The sequence below is a fragment of the Ursus americanus genome, chromosome 7 (genome assembly GCF_024610735.1).
Source record: "Ursus americanus isolate L20-20 chromosome 7, mUrsAme1.1.p, whole genome shotgun sequence".
Taxonomy (NCBI): domain Eukaryota; kingdom Metazoa; phylum Chordata; class Mammalia; order Carnivora; family Ursidae; genus Ursus; species Ursus americanus.
Window position 1 is genome coordinate 10118235 of NC_142133.1, and position 21272 is coordinate 10139506.

A 21272-nucleotide genomic window follows, 5' to 3' on the forward strand; every position below is an offset into this window, starting at 1 on the left:
GTCCCGCATCAGGGTCCTTGTTCAGCAGGGAGTCTGCTTCTCCCTCTGCCCCTCGCCACTGTTTATGTTCTCTCTTAAAAATAAATAAATAAAATCTTTAAAAAAAACACTCTCCTGTATATTCTCTCATCTCAGTTTCCCAATATCTAAAGCTAAGAGAGAAATTCTTTTTCTCATTTTAGAGATAAGAATTCTGAAACTCATTTTTATATTAATCAGTACTGTCTTTTATCGAATGATTAAACATAAGGGAACCACGCTATGCTCTGTATATGTATTATCTCATTTAATCTTCATGATTAAACTTCGAGATTGTTAACATCTCTATTTCCTCTGGTTCTAAAATACCACAAGCTCAGATTTGATTGATTCCTAGGTCTGTGGTTTTAAATCACTACAGTTTACTGAAGATGTGATTTACCTAAGCTCACTGAGCTAGTAAGTGACAGAAGAGAAGTAGAAATAATCTCTTTGCTCATAAGTTTCCCATCTAACCCTAATGAAGAATTATTATATAATGGATAATCAATCTTAAAAAAATCATTGCACATTGATTTTTAAGGTATACATTTAAATAGTTTGTGTAAAGAATTCTTATGTTTTTGGAAGTTCTAAAGATTTAAATGTTTTAAGCAACCCTGTTGTCTTTACCATTCCTTCGTATATTTAGCAGAATTCATCAGGTGGAAAAATCATATGGAAATACTTAACTAGAATTAAAGTTAGTATGGAATTTTGCATTGAAATATGGGCGTTCAGTTTGATTCAGCGTCTTAATTTTTTTTAATGTTTTTTTATTATATTATGTTAGTCACCATACAGTACATCCCTGGTTTCCGATGTAAAGCTTGATGCTTCATTAGTTGCGTTTAACACCCAGTGCACCATGCAATACGTGCCCTCCTCACTACCCATCACCAGTCTATCCCATTCCCCCACCCCCCCCTCTGAAGCCCTCAGTTTGTTTCTCAGAGTCCATAGTCTCTCATGCTTCATTCCCCCTTCTGATTACCCCCCTTTCTTTATCCCTTTCTTCCCCTACCGATCTTTCTAGTTCTTACGTTCCATAGATGAGAGAAACCCTATGATAATTGTCTTTCTCTGCTTGACTTATTTCACTTAGCATTATCTCCTCCAGTGCCGTCCACGTTGCAGCAAATGTTGAGAACTCGTTCTTTCTGATAACAGCGTCTTAATTTTGAGTGCATAGTATATAACATACTTCAGTCTATACAAAGATAAGTAGGCATATCCCTCTCTGGAGAAATTTTCAGTCCTACTTGACAGGATTATGTTTAATAGATCTGAATGTTATTGAAAGAGATTATTGAGATTCCTAAGTATGATTTCTATTCTACTTTGGGGGAAGGATATGGTTGAGTGCAGACTGAGGTGTATACTCATAAAATGGTAACGCAAAAAAAATCTAACAGTTACTATGAGAGAGAAAAGTAAAGTAAGTGCATTGGAGGAGCATGAGAAGGAAATTGTCGTATCATGTTGGAATAGAAGGGGAATCAGCAAAGGCCTCAAGACATAAATAAAGTTTGAGATGAGCCTTAATGAATGGATAGAAACCCCCCCAAAAAACATAGGAGAATAGGACATTCACACACAAAGTGTGTAGTGTAAGTGAAAACAGAGAGTGTACTTTTCCTTATACGTAGTGTGCATGTAGACTAACAAAAAAGACCCAAGGCTGAAAACCGGGACCTTGTAGACAGTCTTGAATACTAGGGTGAGGTCTTTGAGAGGAAATGCAGTGGAGTGAAAGACAAATACTGGGCTGGAAGTATGAGATATATGTGCAAATTTCAGAGGGGACATTTATGAATTGAGTGAACTTGGGCAAATTAGTTAAGCTCTTTGAGCTTTGACTTCCTCACCTACAGTATGGGCATAGTAGTAATTAAAGGTTGAGTGTAAATTTAAAAACTGGTATGGAAGTACTCTGAAAACTGTAAAGCACAACAGGAGGCATCATGGCCATGGTCATCATCATATTCTTATGTATATAATGGTATGTGAAGATTTCGAAGCAGTGAAGCTTTTTGTCTACATCTGTAGTCTAGGAAAATTGAGTTGGCTGGAGTGCAGTGGATGGATTAATAATAACAAAAGAAAGAGAACCAATCAGGAAGATATTAAAGTAATTCAGGTTAAAGGTAATAAAGGTGTGATTAGGATGGTAGAGACATTGCATAGATGCTGTTCAATTGGGCATTCATTCAAAAATATACTGAGCACCCACTCTTCCTGGACACAAACTTGGCAGTCCTGCTTAACAGCCTCCTCAAAAGAGACAACAGGGGTAGATACAAGGTAGAACAGGCAGATACTTGGGGAGCAGAGGTAAGAGGAGAGAGGGATATAGAAGGTCACTGGATCTTCCTTTGCTTTCCATTGGCGAGACCTCCCTAACAGCAGAATGGAGAAGGGACATCTCAAATGCCTATGAGCTTAACCCACCTACGGCACAGGTGTGATGGGGAGTCAGCGATGATAGTAGGGTCAGTAAATCCTTCCAGGGTGGGGTTGACCTCTCCCTCTGCTCCGTGTCTGTGTGGGTCTGCACTATCTGAGGTGCTAAAGGAGGAGAGTTACCCTCCCAAAAAAGACACAAGACCACCCTCAAGAAGCTCTTTGACTTGAAAAACCTGACAGAGTCCCTTTTCCCCAAGGGAGGTGAGAAAATGTCTTCACCTAAAAAGAACTTCTCACTTTTCTTAAAATGGATCAACTTCTGCTTCTATGCTTACTTAGGTTTGAAAGTGGAAGGAAATTTAAAAAAAAATATAGGGTTCAAAACCTATCTGTAAACTCCCAAGTAAGTCTCCTGGTAATTAGAAATCAATTGATTCAATTTAATTGTACAGTCATTTAGTGAATGCAGGTACCTTCCAGGAGATGGAACTGAAGAAGAAAACTGCAAGTGGCTAAACACCGCTCCCTCTCTCTCTCACTGTTTAGTGAAAGTGTATGTCAGAAAGCCTATGACAGATGATTGTGTGTTGACCTAAAGTTGTATTCTTGATACTGTGTTATAAAAATGATAAGACACTTATTTCTCTCTCTCTGTCTCTCTCTCTCTCACTCACTCACTATCTCATATGTGTGATATGTTTTTTCACTTCTCCGTGACGGAAATTTTATGAAGACCAAAGTGATGTGTGGGGCTTATTGGAAACTCATCCTAATATTAGTTTCTAATAAAATAAAGAAGTCCGCTCATAATGACCCTAAAGTCAAAAGTACTTTGTACATTCCTTCAGAAACACCCTGTGAAATTTTGTGGGATTGAGTCCAAGAGAAGCAGCCGCCTTTGTACAGCATTTTCCATAGAACGTTTACTACTAGGTTGTCCCTTTACTCAGGAGCTTAAATGAAGTGAAAATAGGACAGCCTTGCAAATCTTTTTAAGATATAAAGGGAGCATGGGGATAGCCATGGAACCAAGAATTGGTAAAATTAGGAAAAGAAATCATGAAAGCGGACCTCACAATCTTTTTTAAAAAATCCTTTTCATTCTTTATTCATCTCTTCATTCCGATCCCTTCCCAGTGTTATTAAGGCAGGTTTAGATAGCTACTGACTTGAAATACTCCCTGTATTACAATGCGGTTTGTTTTTTCCCACCGTGTAGGAGATGACGTGGCTCCCACCACTTTCTGCTGTCCCAGCACCTGGCAAAGTGGAACCAAGCAAATTTCCATTTCCAAATAAGGTGAGCTCTTGCAACACTCAGGAGCAACATGCTTTACTCACACAAAGAGTTTTAGTGCATAGTGGGTTTTGCCGTGATTGTTTTTCCCTCTGTAAATATTTCTACCAGAGGCATATGGCTGGTTTTCAACAATTTGCAAGCATGTATTTATTCATCAAAGGGAGAAAATTAAGCTTCTACTTTACTACTTTTGGCAAAATGTGATGCATATTATAATTGTCGTTTTATCTAAAAACATTTGTGAAGTTGAAATGCATCATACAATCATCTTATACATTCAGTGTGATTGTCTTTTTTTTCCCCCAAAAGCTGTTATTAAATTAATAATGTATCTTAGAATCAATGTCTTAGAATTGAGGACATGTAGTATATAATTCCTCTTTGGTATTTTTATAAACCTTAAAATATTTTGTAGGACTTTAAAAAACAAATTTCCATTTTCTAAGGACAAGCAAACACTCAACAAATCAGCCACAATATATTTAAATTCCACATGAGTCTAATAGGTTTTATTTTATGTTTTTTAACCATACAACTAATATATAACTACATATTCATAAAGATGAAATTATACAGATAGAAGGAGCAAAATATGAAAGTGTCCAGTACTCTCATCTAGATTTTATTTACCTACCCAGAATTTACTCTCAAGAGTTTGGTGAGTACCATTCCACTCATCTTCCCTGCGCATGATATATGTATATGTTCATATGCAGTTTTTAAAAACTCTTAGATGGCATAGTTCTAAAAGCATTTCTTCTAAGAGTTGACTTTTTTTTTCGGATACAGTGAATACATATTATTGCTAAATATTAACATTGAAACCTTTTAAAGTGAATTATTAATATAACAGTTTATTATAATTATCACAGTGGTAAATTTCATTCTAAGCTGATTTTTATTTCCTTTAACAAAGTGTATTTGGAGATCTTTCCAAGTAAATGTATAGAGATGCTCTTCATTCTTAATTGCAGCAAAATATTTTGTGGTATGAATTTATTGTACTTTATTTAGTCAAGCTCCTTTTGATGGACACTGAAGTTGGTTATGGTTTGTTATCACAAACACTACTATTACAACCAACATTTTTATAAATGCTTCTTTGTATGCCTCTTATTGAATGAAAGTCTCTAGTATAAACACCTAGAAGAAGAATTGGGTACTAGAAGCATGAGAAACCATATTTAGCCTTGACTGTGTTTCAACCGTACTTCTTTATACGTCTTTGCCAAGGTTTAACATTATCTGGTTTTAGATCATTGTGTCTGTAGTGTGGGTGAAAAATTGATATCTCATTGTTTTAATTTGCATTTCTCCAATTACTTCTTAGTTTGAACATTGAATATTTTTCCTTTACAAATTGCCCATTCATATCCATTAGCACTTTTTAAAAAAATGATTTGTAGGAACTCCTTATATCTTATTCACTTGTCTATTATATATGACGCAACTATTTTCTTGCAACCTTATTTATGTACCTTTTATACTACCAAAGTGTTTAATTTTTATGTCAGAGAAAAATGATTTTTTCTGCTCCAACATTCTAACAATGTTCTCTATTTTATTATCATTTTTTATAGTTTCATTTTTGGATTTTCAAGCAATTTTTTGTAGATGGTGTAACAAAGGATTCTAGCTTTATTCTTTTCAGTGGTTAGTAAATTACTGTAACATTATCAACTGATTAGCCCATGTTCCCCCCACTGGTTTGAAATACCACCTAAATCAACAATTGAATTTCTCATAAATACATGGATTTATTTCAGGACTATCCAGCCTCTTTTTTTCGGTATATTTATCTAATTCTTCCTCAATAACTCATTTTTAAATCAGAGGTCAACAAGCTTTTTCTGTAAAGGATCAGATTGTAAATAATTTAGGCTTTGCAGACAATACCTAAGTGAATAAATGTGGCTGTGTTCAGATAAAATTTTATTTACTGAAACAGGTAGTAGCACAATATATAAAGAACTCTTACAACCCAACAATAGAAAGATAACTCATTTTGAGAATGGGCAAAGGATTTAAGTAGACATTTCTCCCAAGAAGGTCTATAAATGCCTGATACATATATGAAAAGACATGATCACCATTGTTAATCATTAGGGTTCCAAATCAGAAGCACAAGGAGATACTTCTTCACACCTACGTAAATAGCTAAAATCAAAGACAAACAATAACCAGTGTTGACAAGAGTATTGAGAATTTGGAGCCCTGCGCAGTTGTGGTAGGATCCAAAATGCTGTGGCTTCTTTGAAAAACACTTTTAACAGTTCCTCCGAAGGTTAAACATCAGGTTATCGTATGAGCCAGCAATTCCACTCCTAGGTATATTCCCACAAGAACTGAAAAGGAATGTACCAGGTGTTATATATTTATTTACTGAACTCCTTTTGGTTCTGGGAGATTTTTTTTGGTGGACTTATATTTTCCAAGTGGGAGAAAACGGAATGCGTAGCAGTAAAATATATAACATGTTAGATTATGAGATGTAGTGAAGAAAGATAAATCAGGAGAGGAAGTTACTGAATGCTGATGGTGAATGGTGATGGATGAATTTTAAATAGCTTTAGAAAGACCATCGTGAGGAGGTGACACTTGAGCTGAAGGAAGAGAAGGAGTAAGTCATGCAGGCAAGTGGAGGAAGAGAGTTGTGGCAGATGGCAGTGAAAGTGCCTGAATGCTGTAGGAACAACATGAATAGTGGGATCAGGGCAAAGCAAACCAGGCAAGGAACAGTAAGTGACACCATGAGATAAATGCAGTCACATTATGCTGGGACAGTAGGACCATTGAAAAGACTTGGGCTTTACTCTAAGTGAATTGAGCTGTTAAAGAGCTTTGCAAATAACAAATATGTTTCATTTTACCTTTCTTATTGTGTTGATGGGAAGCTGTACACGTTTGCCATATTCATGACATTGACGAGGATGATGCTTATCATTGAGTTTACATGTTATCAATAGGTATATGAATTGTGCATTGTATATCCAACTCAGGTTCCTTCCTTCTATTTCTAGCTTTCTGAACACTTTCATGGATTGATTTAGTTTTTCATTTTTAAAACTTAAGGTACAATTTGCAAATAGTTAGTATCCTGGAAGTTTTGAAAAACATATGCTCCCGAGACCACCACACTCCAGATATAGAAGCATTCCATCACCACCCAGAACTCTCCCTTGGTACCTTGTAGTCAATGCCTCCTGCACCCCCAATCCCTGGCAATTACTGATCTGTTTCCCAGAGTATACAGAAATACAAGTTTGAATTCAGTTGAAATTTATTCAGTATTTATTGAAGTATTCATAGTTTTGTTCTTAAATCTTATAATGTAGAAAATTACATTAGTAGATTCCCTTGATTTTTTAATCACCTGTATACTCCTATGATTAGTTTCCTTTGTGTTTTGTTCATTTGATATACTTTCGATTCAATATGCCAATATTTAATTGGGAATTTTACTCCTGTGTTCGTAAGTCACCTTGGTCTAGGTATCTTTCTGGATATGCTTGTTCAGTTTTGATACCAGGAATATAATAGCCTCCTATAATGAATTCTTTAGCTTTCTACCTTTTTCTGTATTCTGGAACACTTTGTGTAACATGTCAATTTCCCCCTCCTTAAAGGCATGGAGAACTCAACCATAAAACATACAGTCCATAGTTTTCTTTTAAGAGTAGATCTTTAATTGTATTTTCATTTTCTGCTATTCCTGTTGGCTTTTTCAAATTTTCTACCTCCTCTTGGGTTAATTAATCTTTTTTTGTTCCTTCCTCCCCCCTTTAGGATTTTCAAACGTATACATAATACTCTGTTTTTCTAGTAATTGCCTTTAAAATTTTAATACATTTTTAACCTAAACTTATTTTTATCAATACCTACAATTAATTCATATCTATATTCTACCCCCAACTGTAAAACAATTAGTTTTACTTTGATCTCCCTCACCATCATCTCTCAGTTTGAGATTACAATATTTCAAACTGTTATTATTATAACCATTTTTTAGCATTACACCTTAAAATTATTTGTTAGTTTCTTATGGTCATTGTTTCTTGTGTCTCAAGTCTTCCTCTTTTTAAGATGTGCGTATTGTTTTTGCTAGAGTGTATTTTCAAACAGATTTTTAGTCCAGACTTGACCTAAAGTCCCTGATAGTTCTTTTCTGTGCTTACCTTTAATCCTTCCACGTCTCCTCTCTGTTTGTTCACTCTGATTATTGTTTCATCTAATTATTTCTTCTGATCATTGCCTTAAATACTCTTTATACCAAGCTTATGACTTCTAAATTTGTGTCTCTAGCCCCTTCTCCATCTCCCAAACTCCATGCTTGTATTTCTCCTTACTTACTCAACATCTCTACTTGGATACCTAACAAACATCTTAAGCTTGATAGATCAAACACTGAGCTTTTAATCCCCCCCACAAGTCTTTTATCCCAGTGTTTCTCAGTAAGTGATTTCTCCATTTTTGCAGCAGTTCAGGCCAAAACCCTTGGAATCATCTGTATTTGTTTTCTAAGGCACCTGTAATAAAATACACAAAGTGGGCAGCTTAAAATAAAATAAATGTGTTCTCTCATAGTTCTGGAGGCTGGAAGTCTGAAATCAGGGTGTCACCAGGGCCATGCTCCCTCTGACGGCTCTAGGGAAGAGCCCTTCCTTGCCTCTTCCTAGCTTCTGATGACTGTCAACAGTCTGTCACATTCCTTGGCTGGTAGCTGCATCACTTTCATTCACATGGCTATCTTGCCTGCCTGTGTTTCTGTGTCTCTCTCTATAAGGAAAGCAGTCATTAGATTTAGGGCCCACCCTAATCTAGTGTGACCTCATCTTAACTTGATTTTACCTGCAAGAACCCTATATCCACATAAGGTGGCCATTATTTCTTCTAACAAAATTTCTGTCCCATTCTCTTTCTCTTTTCCTCTTGAGAGTCCTATAATGCAAATGTAGTCTCTTGTTCCTTATGGCCCTTAAGGTGTCTTCACTTATTTCATTCTTTTTTTCTTTTTCCTACTCTGATTTGTGAGTTCCACTGCCTTGTCTTTGAGCAGACTGATCCTTTCTTCTGCTTCATTTGTTCTGCTGTTGAACCCCTGTGGAGTAGTTTTCAGCTCAGCCATTGCATTCTTCACCTCTGTGACTTCTGTTTGATACTTTCTTATATTTTACATCTCTTTGTGGGAGGTCTCACTATGTTCCTCTATTCTCATCCATTCAGTAAGCATTTTTATGACCATTACTTTGAACTCTTTATCAGGTAAATTACTTACCTCTGTTTCATTACGGGTTTTTTTTCTGAAGTTTTGCTTTCATTTGGAACATATTCCTCTGTCTTTTCATTTTACCAGATTCTCTGTGTTGGTTTCTATATAGTAGATATAATAACCACCTCTCTCATTCTTGAAGGAGTGGCCTCGTGTAGGAGATGAACCTTTTTATTCAGCCCTTCCCCAGCTCTTGGTCATCTCTCAAACCTGTGTGCTTGTCCAGACAACTTACTATATTTTTAGCAGCTCCCAGTAGTTTAGGATGTGCCAAGACATGTCAGTGTCCCAAAAGGAAGGATCTCAGAACCTAGATTCAGGCTGACTGGAAACCAGACCTGCAGGCAACAGCTTTTAAAAGTATGCAAATATATATAGCCCTGAGGGGACACAGGCATAAGCACTGCTGACCACCAGAGCCAGGCAATCTGGAAGTGTTCCCCAGACAGCAGTTGCAAAAATTTGGGCTCCAGAAGTGTGTATGAGCTCCTTTCTGGGTGATGCCAGCAAGCTAGAGCAAGCCAGAGAGAGAATGCAAAGATGGTGTCCACAGCATATGTTCCTTGAGAGCAGCTCCATAGGCCACTAAAGTATGTGCCAGTCCCGGGAGCCTGGGTGGCTCTGTCGGTTAAGTGTCTGCCTTTGGCTCAGGTCATGATCTCAGGGTCCTGGGATCAAGCCGCACATCGGGCTCCCTGCTCACAGGAAGCCTGCTTCTCCTTCTCCTCCCTGCTCATGCTGTCTCTCGCTATCACTATCTCTCTCTCTCCGTCTCTCAAATAAATAAATAAAAATCTAAAAAAAAAAAAAAAAAAAACCAGTATGTGCCAGTCCCAAAGCCTGCCTCTCAGTCTAAAGCTCTAAGACAAGCAAAGTGGCCTCCTTCACAGACTGGGGGAAAGAGGGTGTGCCTCAGTCTACTGTTTGTGCAACGCCCTGGACATGGTAGCCTGCCAAGAACCATCCCTCTAATTGCCACAGTCTGGTGGGACCAAGGAATACAAGTTCTTCAGGCCACCAGAACTAGGTGATCAAGGGGCATCCCCAGGCATCTGCCAGAAACACCAGAAACCAGATCCACGTAAAGCTCCCTTCCAGGAGACGTGGTATTCTGGAGTACAGCCGGATTGAGTGCAAAGAGATAGCTGGAAAGGAGTCCAGTCAGCTCCAGATGCATGTTTAATTAGTAGCCTACCCCTCAGGCCACAGCCATGATGATTAGCTACTAGGCCTCCTTCCCAGAAAGACTGGGCTCCTGGGTCTATTGCTTCTTGCTATGACCTGAGGATAGTAACAGTTTAAGAACTCTTCTCCATTGTTTACAGTCCTGTGGGACCCACAGGTGAAGCCCCACTGGTCACCTCAGCCAGGTGATATAGAGGTGTCCCCTGATAACAGTCCCCAGAGTCAGGGCATCAGATAGGGGTGTAAGCTCCTTTGCAGGTGACGCCTATTATTACAGTCCCCTGTGACCGGGATCACAAGATCTCTGACCTCCAGAGCCAGGAGACAAAGAGGCATAATCTAGGCAGCAGCCACAAAAATCAGGGCATCAGACACATATCAGAGCTCCCTTCTAGGATATACTGGTGCTCTGGAACATGACAAAGGGAGAGCAAGAAAATGGCACCCACCAGGCTGACCCTTGAAAGTGTTCCAGCAGGCTCCTAGTTGTGTGTGTTAAATTAGGTGCCTGCCCCTCAGGCCAAGATTTTAATAAAGTAGGTGTGCCTCCTGCAGAAGTCTGGGCATAATCTGAGCAGGGCCCTGGTGTGGCCGACTCGGAGCACATGGGCCCTTTAAGAGGCATTTCTCAGATGACTACTGTGCTGTGGGTCTTGGAGTTCGAGCCCCGTAGGTTTTCAAAATTGGATGTTTTGAGAGCTTATCTCTCAAGTGCAGCCCTAAAAAGTTGGAGTGATCAATATGGAGTTGGAACCCTTTGCTCCTCAAGGAGAAGGTTGGCGTTCCCTCCCAGTTGTGGTTTTATGGGGAGATTGTGTCCCAGTTTCTCCTGCCTGCTTTGATGTAGTTTTCTTCTCATTTGCTCAATGTGTCATCATCAGTCAGCCGGGCTTTAGGTTTCTTTAAGAGGAAATGCGTAGCTGTGGACTCAGTGTGTCTGTGAGAGGAGGTGAGTTCAAGATCTTCCAATGTCACCGTCTTTAACCAGAACCTGCATGTCACTCTTGTATTAGAACTTCCAGTGGCAATACTGCCACTCAAAATACAATGCAGAATCCTTATAATTTTTGTATATAATCTGGCCAAAATAATGACTTCACCCAAAATACACCCAAATACGTATTTTATTTATATAAAGGTATGGTGTAGGTATAATTTCTGATGTAATTGTCCCAAGGCACACTTGGTTGTGACTTTTCCAAAAGGGTTGTACAAATTTGTTTTCTTGAATGTATATAGTTTAAGTAATAACTTATCTCTATAGTAAAATAGAGACCTTATCTCATTAGTACAAAAAACATATTTTTCAAGGCAGAAATTAAGTTACAAGAATCTTATCTTCCATCCAAAAAGATACAATATCAAATATCAGATAAGGCACAGAGTTTCAAATTTAAATTAAAAACTGTATGTTATTTAGGATTTTTATAGGATTTGTGTAGAGTCAAGTCATCCCTAGATCTTTTGGCCTTGCCCAAAAAAGAAAGAATAAGTCACTTTACAAAGTGTAAGAACATTGCATGATTTTAATAATGCTTTTCTTTCAAAAAGCTTGGAAGTACTATTAATTGATCTTGTACAGAAGAAATAAGACTGGATTAGTCTGCTATTTCTGCTGTAGCAAATTACACAAACTGAGTGACTTAAGACATCACAAATATATTGTCTTACAACTCTGGAAGTCAGAAGTCTGAGCTCAAATCAAGGTGTTGGTGGGCTGAGTTCCTCCTGAAGGCTTTAGGGAAGAATTTGTTTTCTTGTTGCTTTCAGCTTCTACAAGCTGCCCTTGTTACTTCGTTCATGGCTTTCATCATCCTGACCTCGCACTTCCTTGTCACGTCTTCTTCTCTGACTCTCCTTCCTCCCCTTCTCTGTTATAAGGGCCTTTGTGATTATATTGGGCCTACTTGGATAATCCGGGATAATCTCCCATCTCAAAATTACTGACTTAACCACATCTGCAAATCCCTTTTGCCATGAGCAGCAAGATACTCACACGGTCCGGGAATTGGGATACAGACATCTTTGGGGGAGCCCTACTCTGCCCACTGCAAAGACTGTTGCTAATTTTCACACACAGCGCATCTCTTTTAACCTGTATCTCAGCTAATTAGTATTCTGACAATTGAGGGCTTGCAGTTCATTCATTAGATTATGAATGCTTGAGATTATCGCTATTGCTAGTGTACAGGAGTTAGAATTATTTATGGAATTTGAGGGGCAAAATCTTCAAAATGACTAATAAATGACCAAATTAAGTCCTCATTAAGATTGAAGGGGTAATTTGACCTCACAAGGAAAGTCCTTTTAAACTGGGCACTCTGAGTTACCAATACCACTAAATTAATTAGCTAAATACTTCCGAGAATTTCCCCAATTTGTCTCAGTGTTAAAGGATGTAATATATAGTAAAGTTCATTAATAATGAACTTGGATTTTTTTTTCTGTTCTCTGAAATCTTAATTTGGAGCCACAATTCCCTAGACAAAAACTACCAACATGTCCTCCTCATTCTTTAAATCTCAAAAGTAATTGAATTTGGGTAAGGAAAAAAAAAAAAAGACTGTGTGCCATTATCAAGTATTTCAGCCAAGAAAAAAAAAAGTGAATTTGATTTGCCCTTCTCTCTTCATTTCTGTAGCAGTCTCATAAATTTTGAAATGCAAATAAAGAACTCAAAGTTGTACAACCTTTTGCATCCTTAGAAGGCATATGTGCAAACCTAACAACATTTCACAAACATTTCGTGTGGCAATGGATGCTGGCTCTGGTGGGAACAACCTGGTCTGGAACTATTCTTACTGGTCAGTGTTTAATGCATTATACAGAAGAATTCTAGCATCATTTTAGAAATGATAACCCTATTGCGTTTTCGTACACTAGGAGAAGAAAGGCAGCAAGTGTGAAGGAAAGTGCTTTAAAGTTGGAACGTTCATTTTCAGTCTCCCTCTTGGGCTTCCTAGCATGCTTTAAGTTGCACCACAAAGTGTTTGGACTAATACTCCATGTTTTAGCATTACCTTGAAACAAACATCTAAATTAATTATAAATTACCTTATTTCAACTCTTCTGAGCTTTATAAAAAAGAATGAGGAGAAAGTGATGGATGGGGGTGAAGGGAGACCCCAAATCAGGTGGTTCCTTTTTCTGTAGTAACTAGCTTCATGAGTGGGTCTGAAAATAAGATGTATTTCCATTTCTTTCCTTTTATAATTCTAACAGTGGATTGATATAGACAAGCAAGGGGAGATCTGAGTGGAGCAGACCTCAGATGGTCCCAAAGAGCCATTTTTAAGTAATACCCTCACAGTGTAAGGATTGTCCTTAAGCGACATGGCTTAAGAACTACTGTATCTTACTGATCTAAGGTAGATTTTTTTTTTACATCTGAAGTTCCCTAAAATCAGGATTTGTTTTATAGTTTATGGCATCTTACAATTAATTGGCAGTAGTTTTCTTTCATCGTAGTACAGGAGGGAAGGTAGCCTCAGACAGTTTTGATGGCAGATCACCCATGACGAAATACAGTCTTTATTATAGTGCTTCATTGAAGGGTTTTCTTGGATACCAGCATGCTTGGTTATTTCTGTCTTTAGCCAAATGTCTTTAGACAAATGAAGCCAAACTTTATTTCCCAGCTACACACCACATTTAAAGAAGGTTTAGGATTCCCATGTACCAAACAATAGGTGTTAGGAATTCAGGACTTAGAGGTGGAGAAGAATGAATTCCCATCTGTAGATATTCTTTTAAGTAACCAGAAATGGCTGTCCCCTTTGTGCACATGTCAGAATGACACACACTTGATGAATGACGCTGGCAAACCAGAAGCAGTCGATTAACCTTAGCAGTGTCCTGTTGAAGCAGGATGACAGGCAACTTTTTTTTAATGCTTTACTGCTTTTCTGAATCTTCTTTAATGAATAGATATTACTGTTGTTTGTTTCTTCAAATCGTAAATACTCTGTAACAAGATAGAGCCACCCTTGGGTCAAGACAGTAATAATAGTATCATTCTTTTTATGATATCTATCAAGTTGTATCCTTTAAATATGTGCAATTTATATCATGTAATTTGTACCTTAATAAAGCTGGGTTTGTCTTCTTTTTTTTTTAAGAGTCAGAGTTGAAAAGGTAATTTCTGTAGTGGCAGTGTGACACAGTGCAGTGAAAACATAAAGCAGATGAGTCCTTCCGAGATTCAGGAAGGTTTCAAAGAGCAGGTAACCCTTGAGCTTTTTTGTTCTGTGCCTTGAAAAAAGAATGAAGTTTCTCAAGCAGAAAACAGAAAATGGCAGGACACACATCCCAAGGACAAGGAAAGGATGCAAAGGCTTGAAGTACTCTTGCAGAGTGGCTGTGACATCCCTTTCAGCCTTGCGATGTAATATTTTGTATACACATCATCTCCACTGCTAACTCACCAGACCCCCAGGCCCTGTAGGCAGGGATTTTGTACACTCACTGTGTAACCCTTAAGGTGCCTGACAGAACCTTGCAGCCCTTGTAGAGTGCTCCCAGAGGGGGCTACAATAAGAATGTGCAGATGGGGCTAGCAACTCCCCAAGCATCTACTTACGGAAAGCAAGGGCCTTTGAGAGAAAGTGGAGAAGAGAGAGAGAAGGCCTTTGAGACAGAAGCTGTAGGTGTGTGGGCGCCTGAGCGTCTGGGAGGGATGGCAGGAAATACAAAATGGAAAGGACTTAAGTGCCTGGGCCTTGGGGAGGGAGGGGCTTTGTTTCCCTCTGCTCTGAACCCAGCCCGGCCCTGGCTCAGTGAAGGGTAAAGGGTCTGTACACTCTGTGGCAGCCCCAGGGTTTGGCAGCTGCCTGGGCAGAGCAGGACTCCGTCAAGAAGCAGCAGCCACCAGCCCTGTTGTTGGCCAGCAGAGACTTAGAATGAAGACAGTGTCCTGTGGACATAATCTTGGTAGGGGCCTCATGAGGTAACGCACACCTTCTACTAGCCCACTGGCTATGTGCTGGCCCAATGTCAATGAGAATGATAATGGGGTATCATTCATACCCGCAGAGTGGCATGGTCTAGAAACATTGGGGTTAGAGTCAGTATTTTCAAGCTAGTATTTGTTGGTTCAGTGCACCACCCAGAAGACATCGGTTACAAACATGGCATTACATATTAAGACAAAGTCTTTATTTTATTTTGCCTCTCCAGAAGTCTCCTTCTCTCTAGAAGGGCAGACTTTTATGGTGATTTTTTTTTTTAACCAATTACTTTAACTGTTTTCTGCCTCTCTTCACTGCCCACACAAGATAGAAATAATCATCATCATTAGTTGCGCAAATATTTTAGGTAAAATTCGAAGTCTGTGATCTCTGAAACACATGATCTTGCAGTATGTGATTATAATTCAGGTTATCTGTGAGCTTACTTTTGGTTCTCTGCTCAAGAGTCTATGGTCTGTAGTCATCGTCTGAGCTTTAGGGTGCCTAATGTGCATCAAGAAATAAAATGAGCTCTTTCCCAAGAGTGTGAGCAAACAGTCTCACAAAAATTCCTACTTTTGCCTCTTACGAATGAATTTGATGCAGGTTGCCTAGGTGGCTCAGTCAGTTAAGTGTCCGACTCTTGATTCCAGCTCAGGTCTTGATCTCAGGGTCATGAGTTCAAGCCCTGCATTGGTCTCCACGCTGAGCATGGAGCCTACTTAAAGAAAAAAAAGAGTGAACTTAGTGCTGAAAACTATCTCAGTTACCATTCTCGTCTATTTGATGGTGATAGAGTGTTTACCTCTCTAACACAAGACACCTGCAAGATGTCAAAATCTACAGACAGCTCAGAGGAGTCAACTACATGGGGCTCAAAGTTCTTTTCATGTATCAAAGCTAACACTAATATATGTTCAAATATAAACTCTAAATTAATTAGAAAAGGTAGAAAACATACCAATCCATTTGGAGGATTTATCCGTGGATGTCTTCTTAATAACAAGTATTCAAAGTAGGCCCAAGTTATTTATTTATGAGGATTATACTTTAGCCCATCATTTCAGGAACAATATTTCATCTTAATACACTGTTTCCAAAACCTGAATCTCAGGTTGAGAGTTGAGCTTGTTTTTTTTCTTCATATGAATAGCTCATCATTACTAGCATTAACATTAAAAACATCTGTGTATGACTCAGTCTGTTTAACAGAACGGGAATCCCTTCCCTTCCCTATTTTCCCACCCAGCCCCTACCCAGCAGTCTGGCTGATTTCATACTGTTCCAGTGGAATTCCTTTTGAAAACATCACATGGATTTGAATATGCAACAAGTCGTAAAGGACATCTCCTGTCCCCTGACAAACATATTCATGGAGCAAAACTCTAGTAAAGTACATTAAACCATATAATAGAAGTTCATTCCATTTCACTGGGCTTTTGTCCCATGCACTAAAATTATAAAGAAGTTTCACTGGATTTTATGTGCTGCCACTTATTCTTTTACATTCCTACCGTCTTGATTAAGTCATTCTTTCCTAATCCTCCCTTATATTTCATGCTAAATGGGAATTTTGCAAGTAAAAAGGATGTGAATTCCCAAAACAAAAGTTAGCATTTCACTTTAGTGCAAATAAACTCAGGTTCAATTGCTTTTTGCCGAAACAGTAACTAAACTCAAAATACTATGTAGTACTGACTTTCCACCATTGCAGGTCCCTGGAAATCTGTAATAATCTTTCCATCCACCAATGTGAGACTGACAACAGTTGTTCAGTGGATTGTCCCTGGTGGGATGGTTGCCAGCCTCATCTGTAGAAAGGTGATGAGAGTAAAAGTACATTCAAAGGGAAGTGGGTTAAATTAAAGGTCAGTAATATAATAATTCCTAAATATATGAACTAAAACCATAAACCTCATGGAGAAAACATAGAGAAAGTGTATGACTTTGGATTTGGCAGTAGATTCTCAGATATGACACCAAAAGCATGAGGCAAAAAAGAAAAATTAAATAAATTGGACTTCATTAAAATTAAAATTTCAAAGGATATTATCAATAAAGTGAAAAGAAAGCTGACAGAATGGGAGGAAATATTTGCAAATCATTTGTCTGATATCCAGTCTAGGATCCAGAATATGTGAAGAACTCTTTCAACTCAACAACAAAAAGGCCAAGAACCCACTTTAAAATAGGCCAAGTCCTTGTATAGATATTTCTCCAAAGAAGATGTACAAGAGCCCAACAAAAACCTGAAAACATGATCATCATCAGTAGTCATTAGGGAAATAAAAACCAAAACCACAGTGAGAAACCTCATGCGCTGAGATGGCTATCATAGAATTTCTCAAAATTAAAAGAAAATAACAAGTGTTAGTGAGGATGTGGAGAAATTGGAACCTTCATACATGGCTGGTAAAAATCCAAAATGATTCAACCACTGTAAGAAAACGGTTGGCAGTTCCTCAAAAAGTCTCGTATAGAATTACCATTCCACTCGTTTGTATATACCCAAAAAGATTGAAAACAGGGACTGAAACAAATACATACACATGTGTGTTCATAACAGCCCTATTCACAATAGCCAAAGGGTGGAAACAGCGGAAATACCCATTAATGGGTGAATGGCTAAACAAATTCATGTATATACACACAACGGAATAGTATTTGGCCGTAAAAAGGAATGATACATGCTATATGATATGGATAAACCTCCAAAACATCATGCTAAGTGAAAGTAGCCAGACACAAAAAGTCACATGTTTTATGATTCCACTCCCTGAAATATCCAGAATAGATAAATTCCTAGAGACAGGATGCAGATTGGTGATTGTCAGAGACTGAGGGAAGGGGGGAATCAGGAGACACTGCCTAAAGGGTAAGTTTTATTTTAGAATGATGGAAATATTTGCAACCAAATAGAAACAGTGGTTATACGACATTAGGAGTGTACTAAGTGCCATTGAGTTGTTCACTTTAAACATTTTTTCAAGGTTTATTTATTTTTATTTTAGAGAGAGAGAACACACACAGGGGTGGTGAAGGGCTGAGGGAGAGGGAGAGAGAATCCCAAGCAGACTCCACGCTGAGCGTGGAGCCTGATGTGAGGCTCGATCTCATAATCCTGAGATCATGACCTGAGCGGAAAACAAGAGTTGGACACTTAACCAATTGAACCACCCAGGTGCCCCAAAATCGCTCACTTTAAAGCGGTCAATTTTATGTTATGTGAATTTCACTTCAATAAACAAAAAGTCTATAATACAAAAGCAAGGTGCTTGTGAACTACATTTCCAGAACTGCTTAGTAAGCACACTGATATAAATGTTTCTCTTTACAGTGGCTGGTAGAGATCATGATTAGTGAATAAGGTCTGAATGACCAATAAGATGTCTCATATTCAACTTAGATTTTGAAAGTCAAAATAAGAAAATTAACTAATATTTCTTGTTCTTTTAGGACTCTCAGCTTGTTTCCTCTGGACACAATAATCCAAGTAAGAAAGACGTCTCTCTATAGCTTCATATGTGGGGGTGGAAGATAGAGGGGTTGAGGAGGGGAAGATGTGTGCAATAGACTTTAGGTTAAGAAGAATTTCACTAAGAAACAAAATCAGGTGGCGAAAAAGAGGGCCATTTGTTCAAGTACTGCCCAAATGGGTAAGATTCTGGAGTGCTTCTCTAGCTTTATTCAAAGGGAAGGAGGACCAAAACATAAAATGGTGAATTTCAAAGCAATCCTGGGAGGAAGGAACATAATGCTTTATTACAGTCAGTCTCTGATATATGTGGAGGGGGAAAAATCTTTAAAGGCAGCTAGTGAGTTATCTAAATTGAAAGAAAATGAGTGGGCCAAAAGAACCAATCAGAAGACCTCAAGATAAATGACCTTAGAATCCATGAAGAAATCATGCTTTCTTCCAGAGACAAGCTGCAGTGTCTAGGAAGCAATTTCCTTACTGAAACCAGTATCTAGTAAAACACGTGGGCTTCATTGTCAAAGAGAGGATGTTATCATTCCATGAAGTAGTGTTTTAATTCTCTTCTTTGTCACTAGTAATTGGTGTTAATATCTTCCTGAGCATTAAAAATGCATATGCTAACCATTCATGTCGTGAAAGCACACTCACCAAGACTGGGCATTGTTCGTCTCCTGACCAGCCACTCAGCTAGGAGCACCCCTTGCCAATTACAAAGCTACGTTTGAACATGAAAATCACTCTGAGCTAGTAAATGTGTCTTTGGAACTGAGGCTCACCCACTGAGCATCTGTGAGGCAGAAGGCTAGAGCAGAAAAGACATCCAGACAAATGTGTTAGAAAGCCCCAGACTTTTAATGCACAACTAGAGAAAGTCAGGATAGGGGGACGGTGGCATCATGATGCATAGGCAATATCACTTAATTATCCCACCCTCTTTTGGGATTTGCTGTGAGCACAGGCACTGGTGAAGAGGTGAAAGGCCAAGGGACTGGAAATCTAAAGAAAATGATAAATTCAGTGGTAAGAAAAGGACTTAAAAGAAATGCCTGATTAAGTCCATGAGATGTGCAGTATCAGCATCATATGCCTTATGATTGTGCTACAGAACATACTAGAAAACTAGAGCATACCGAAGAGTTGCCATTACTTTCCTCACTATTTCTTTCAATTTGAATTTAAACAGTTCAGGATAAAGGGAGAATATGAATTGATGTACATTCATTGTACTTGCTTGAGCTTAGAGTTTTTGACATATAGAACAAAGGAAATAGCTCTTGAGTCTCTTCTGTGTTCCAGGGCCTTGACATGTAATTTCACTGAATCCTAACCATAGGCATATAAGGTAGGCATTACCATCCCTGTTTTACACATGATGAAAATGAGATTTTGAGCTTAATAAGTAACCCAAGGTCACATGGTAAAACAAAAAATGACTGCCAGGATGTGTATTCCAGAAACTCTACCCCAAAGACAACAAACTGTATCCCATTGCCTTGACCCCTAGAAGGTTGCTTCTGTCATTTCACTGTGAGTTTGAATTCTTGTCCAAGAACTATATACTGTGATTTGGGTATGCATCTAGGGTATTTTTATGGCATGTCGTAAACCCACATGCTTATACTGCAATGTGATGACGTAAAGCAGACCCCGTCTTCTACGGAACGTAAGGTGGCACCTGCCTTGTGTGACCCACTCTGTCATCTCATTGTCTGTGGACATTTGTGATTGGCTTCCTCTTTTCTAGGGATAGGGAGGTTTTTTTCAAATAAATTTCCCCCTCAAAGCCAAGCACATCTATAAAAAGGTAATATTGCTATTTAAAAATCTGAGCTTTTTCTGTAGATTAAAGCACATTTGAAACTTTAGGAGAGCTAATGCCACCAGCATTTCCAGTGCTGTTTCTTGTATTTGGTTTGGAATCTTTCCAGTCTGGAATGTATTTGGAATTCTGACTCCAGCAAATATGTAGAAAATAGAAAAAGCTGAACTTAACAGACACCAAACACAAAATGTATATGTGTGGATTGACAGACTGTCACTTTTGGTCAGTGCTTTTTTTCTTTTTGAAATTAGAAAAAGTATGTTATGTATGTAACTAAGGGAAAAAAGTGTGTGAATTAAACATAAATTCTTTTCAATCTAAATCTTTAAAAGGTAGACGCGTTAGTCAATTTGTTGAATCAATGATTAATATAATATTATAATATAGAAGTTTATTAAGTTTAAGACACTAAATATTAAAATAGATGATGTGTGTCAATGTTTTTCAAAAGTTGTGAGCACGTCCTGTTCAAGAGGAAGAGTAAGCATAAGCAATTCTTCCCCTTTCTTCAGGATCCCCATTTAAATAACCAAAAGCAAAAGTAATAGAAATAAATCCATAATAGCACTGAGAACAAAAAGGGATACCATCAACAAACCAGAAATTCAGTTGAGTTTTTGGAAAACAGAAACAGAAAGGATCATACTATTTGATAATCCTGGCAGAGAAGATCATGACCCAGAAAAAGATAAAAAGCAAAATAGTGAAACAAACAGGAGCAAGTTCTAGTAGTGATGGGAACTATCTTAGGGAGCTCCCAAGAAAGACTCCATATTTCCATTCAACCCCAAGAAAGAATAGATAAGCATGGATTGTGGGCAGTGACAGGAACACCTGGACCATTCTTC

General features: G+C 38.3%; 1 protein-coding gene across 7 annotated transcripts in view; it reads left to right on the forward strand.

Moving 5' to 3' along the window:
• The window catches only part of AFF3 (ALF transcription elongation factor 3), a 553103-nt gene that overhangs the window by 352870 nt on the left and 178961 nt on the right, over window positions 1-21272 (forward strand). For all 7 annotated transcript variants that reach the window (XM_087863299.1, XM_087863300.1, XM_087863301.1 and 4 more), the window contains 2 exons: window positions 3644-3724; window positions 18581-18617. In XM_087863299.1, coding sequence (XP_087719425.1) covers window positions 3644-3724; window positions 18581-18617 — 118 coding nt within the window. The remainder of the gene's footprint in view (window positions 1-3643; window positions 3725-18580; window positions 18618-21272) is intronic.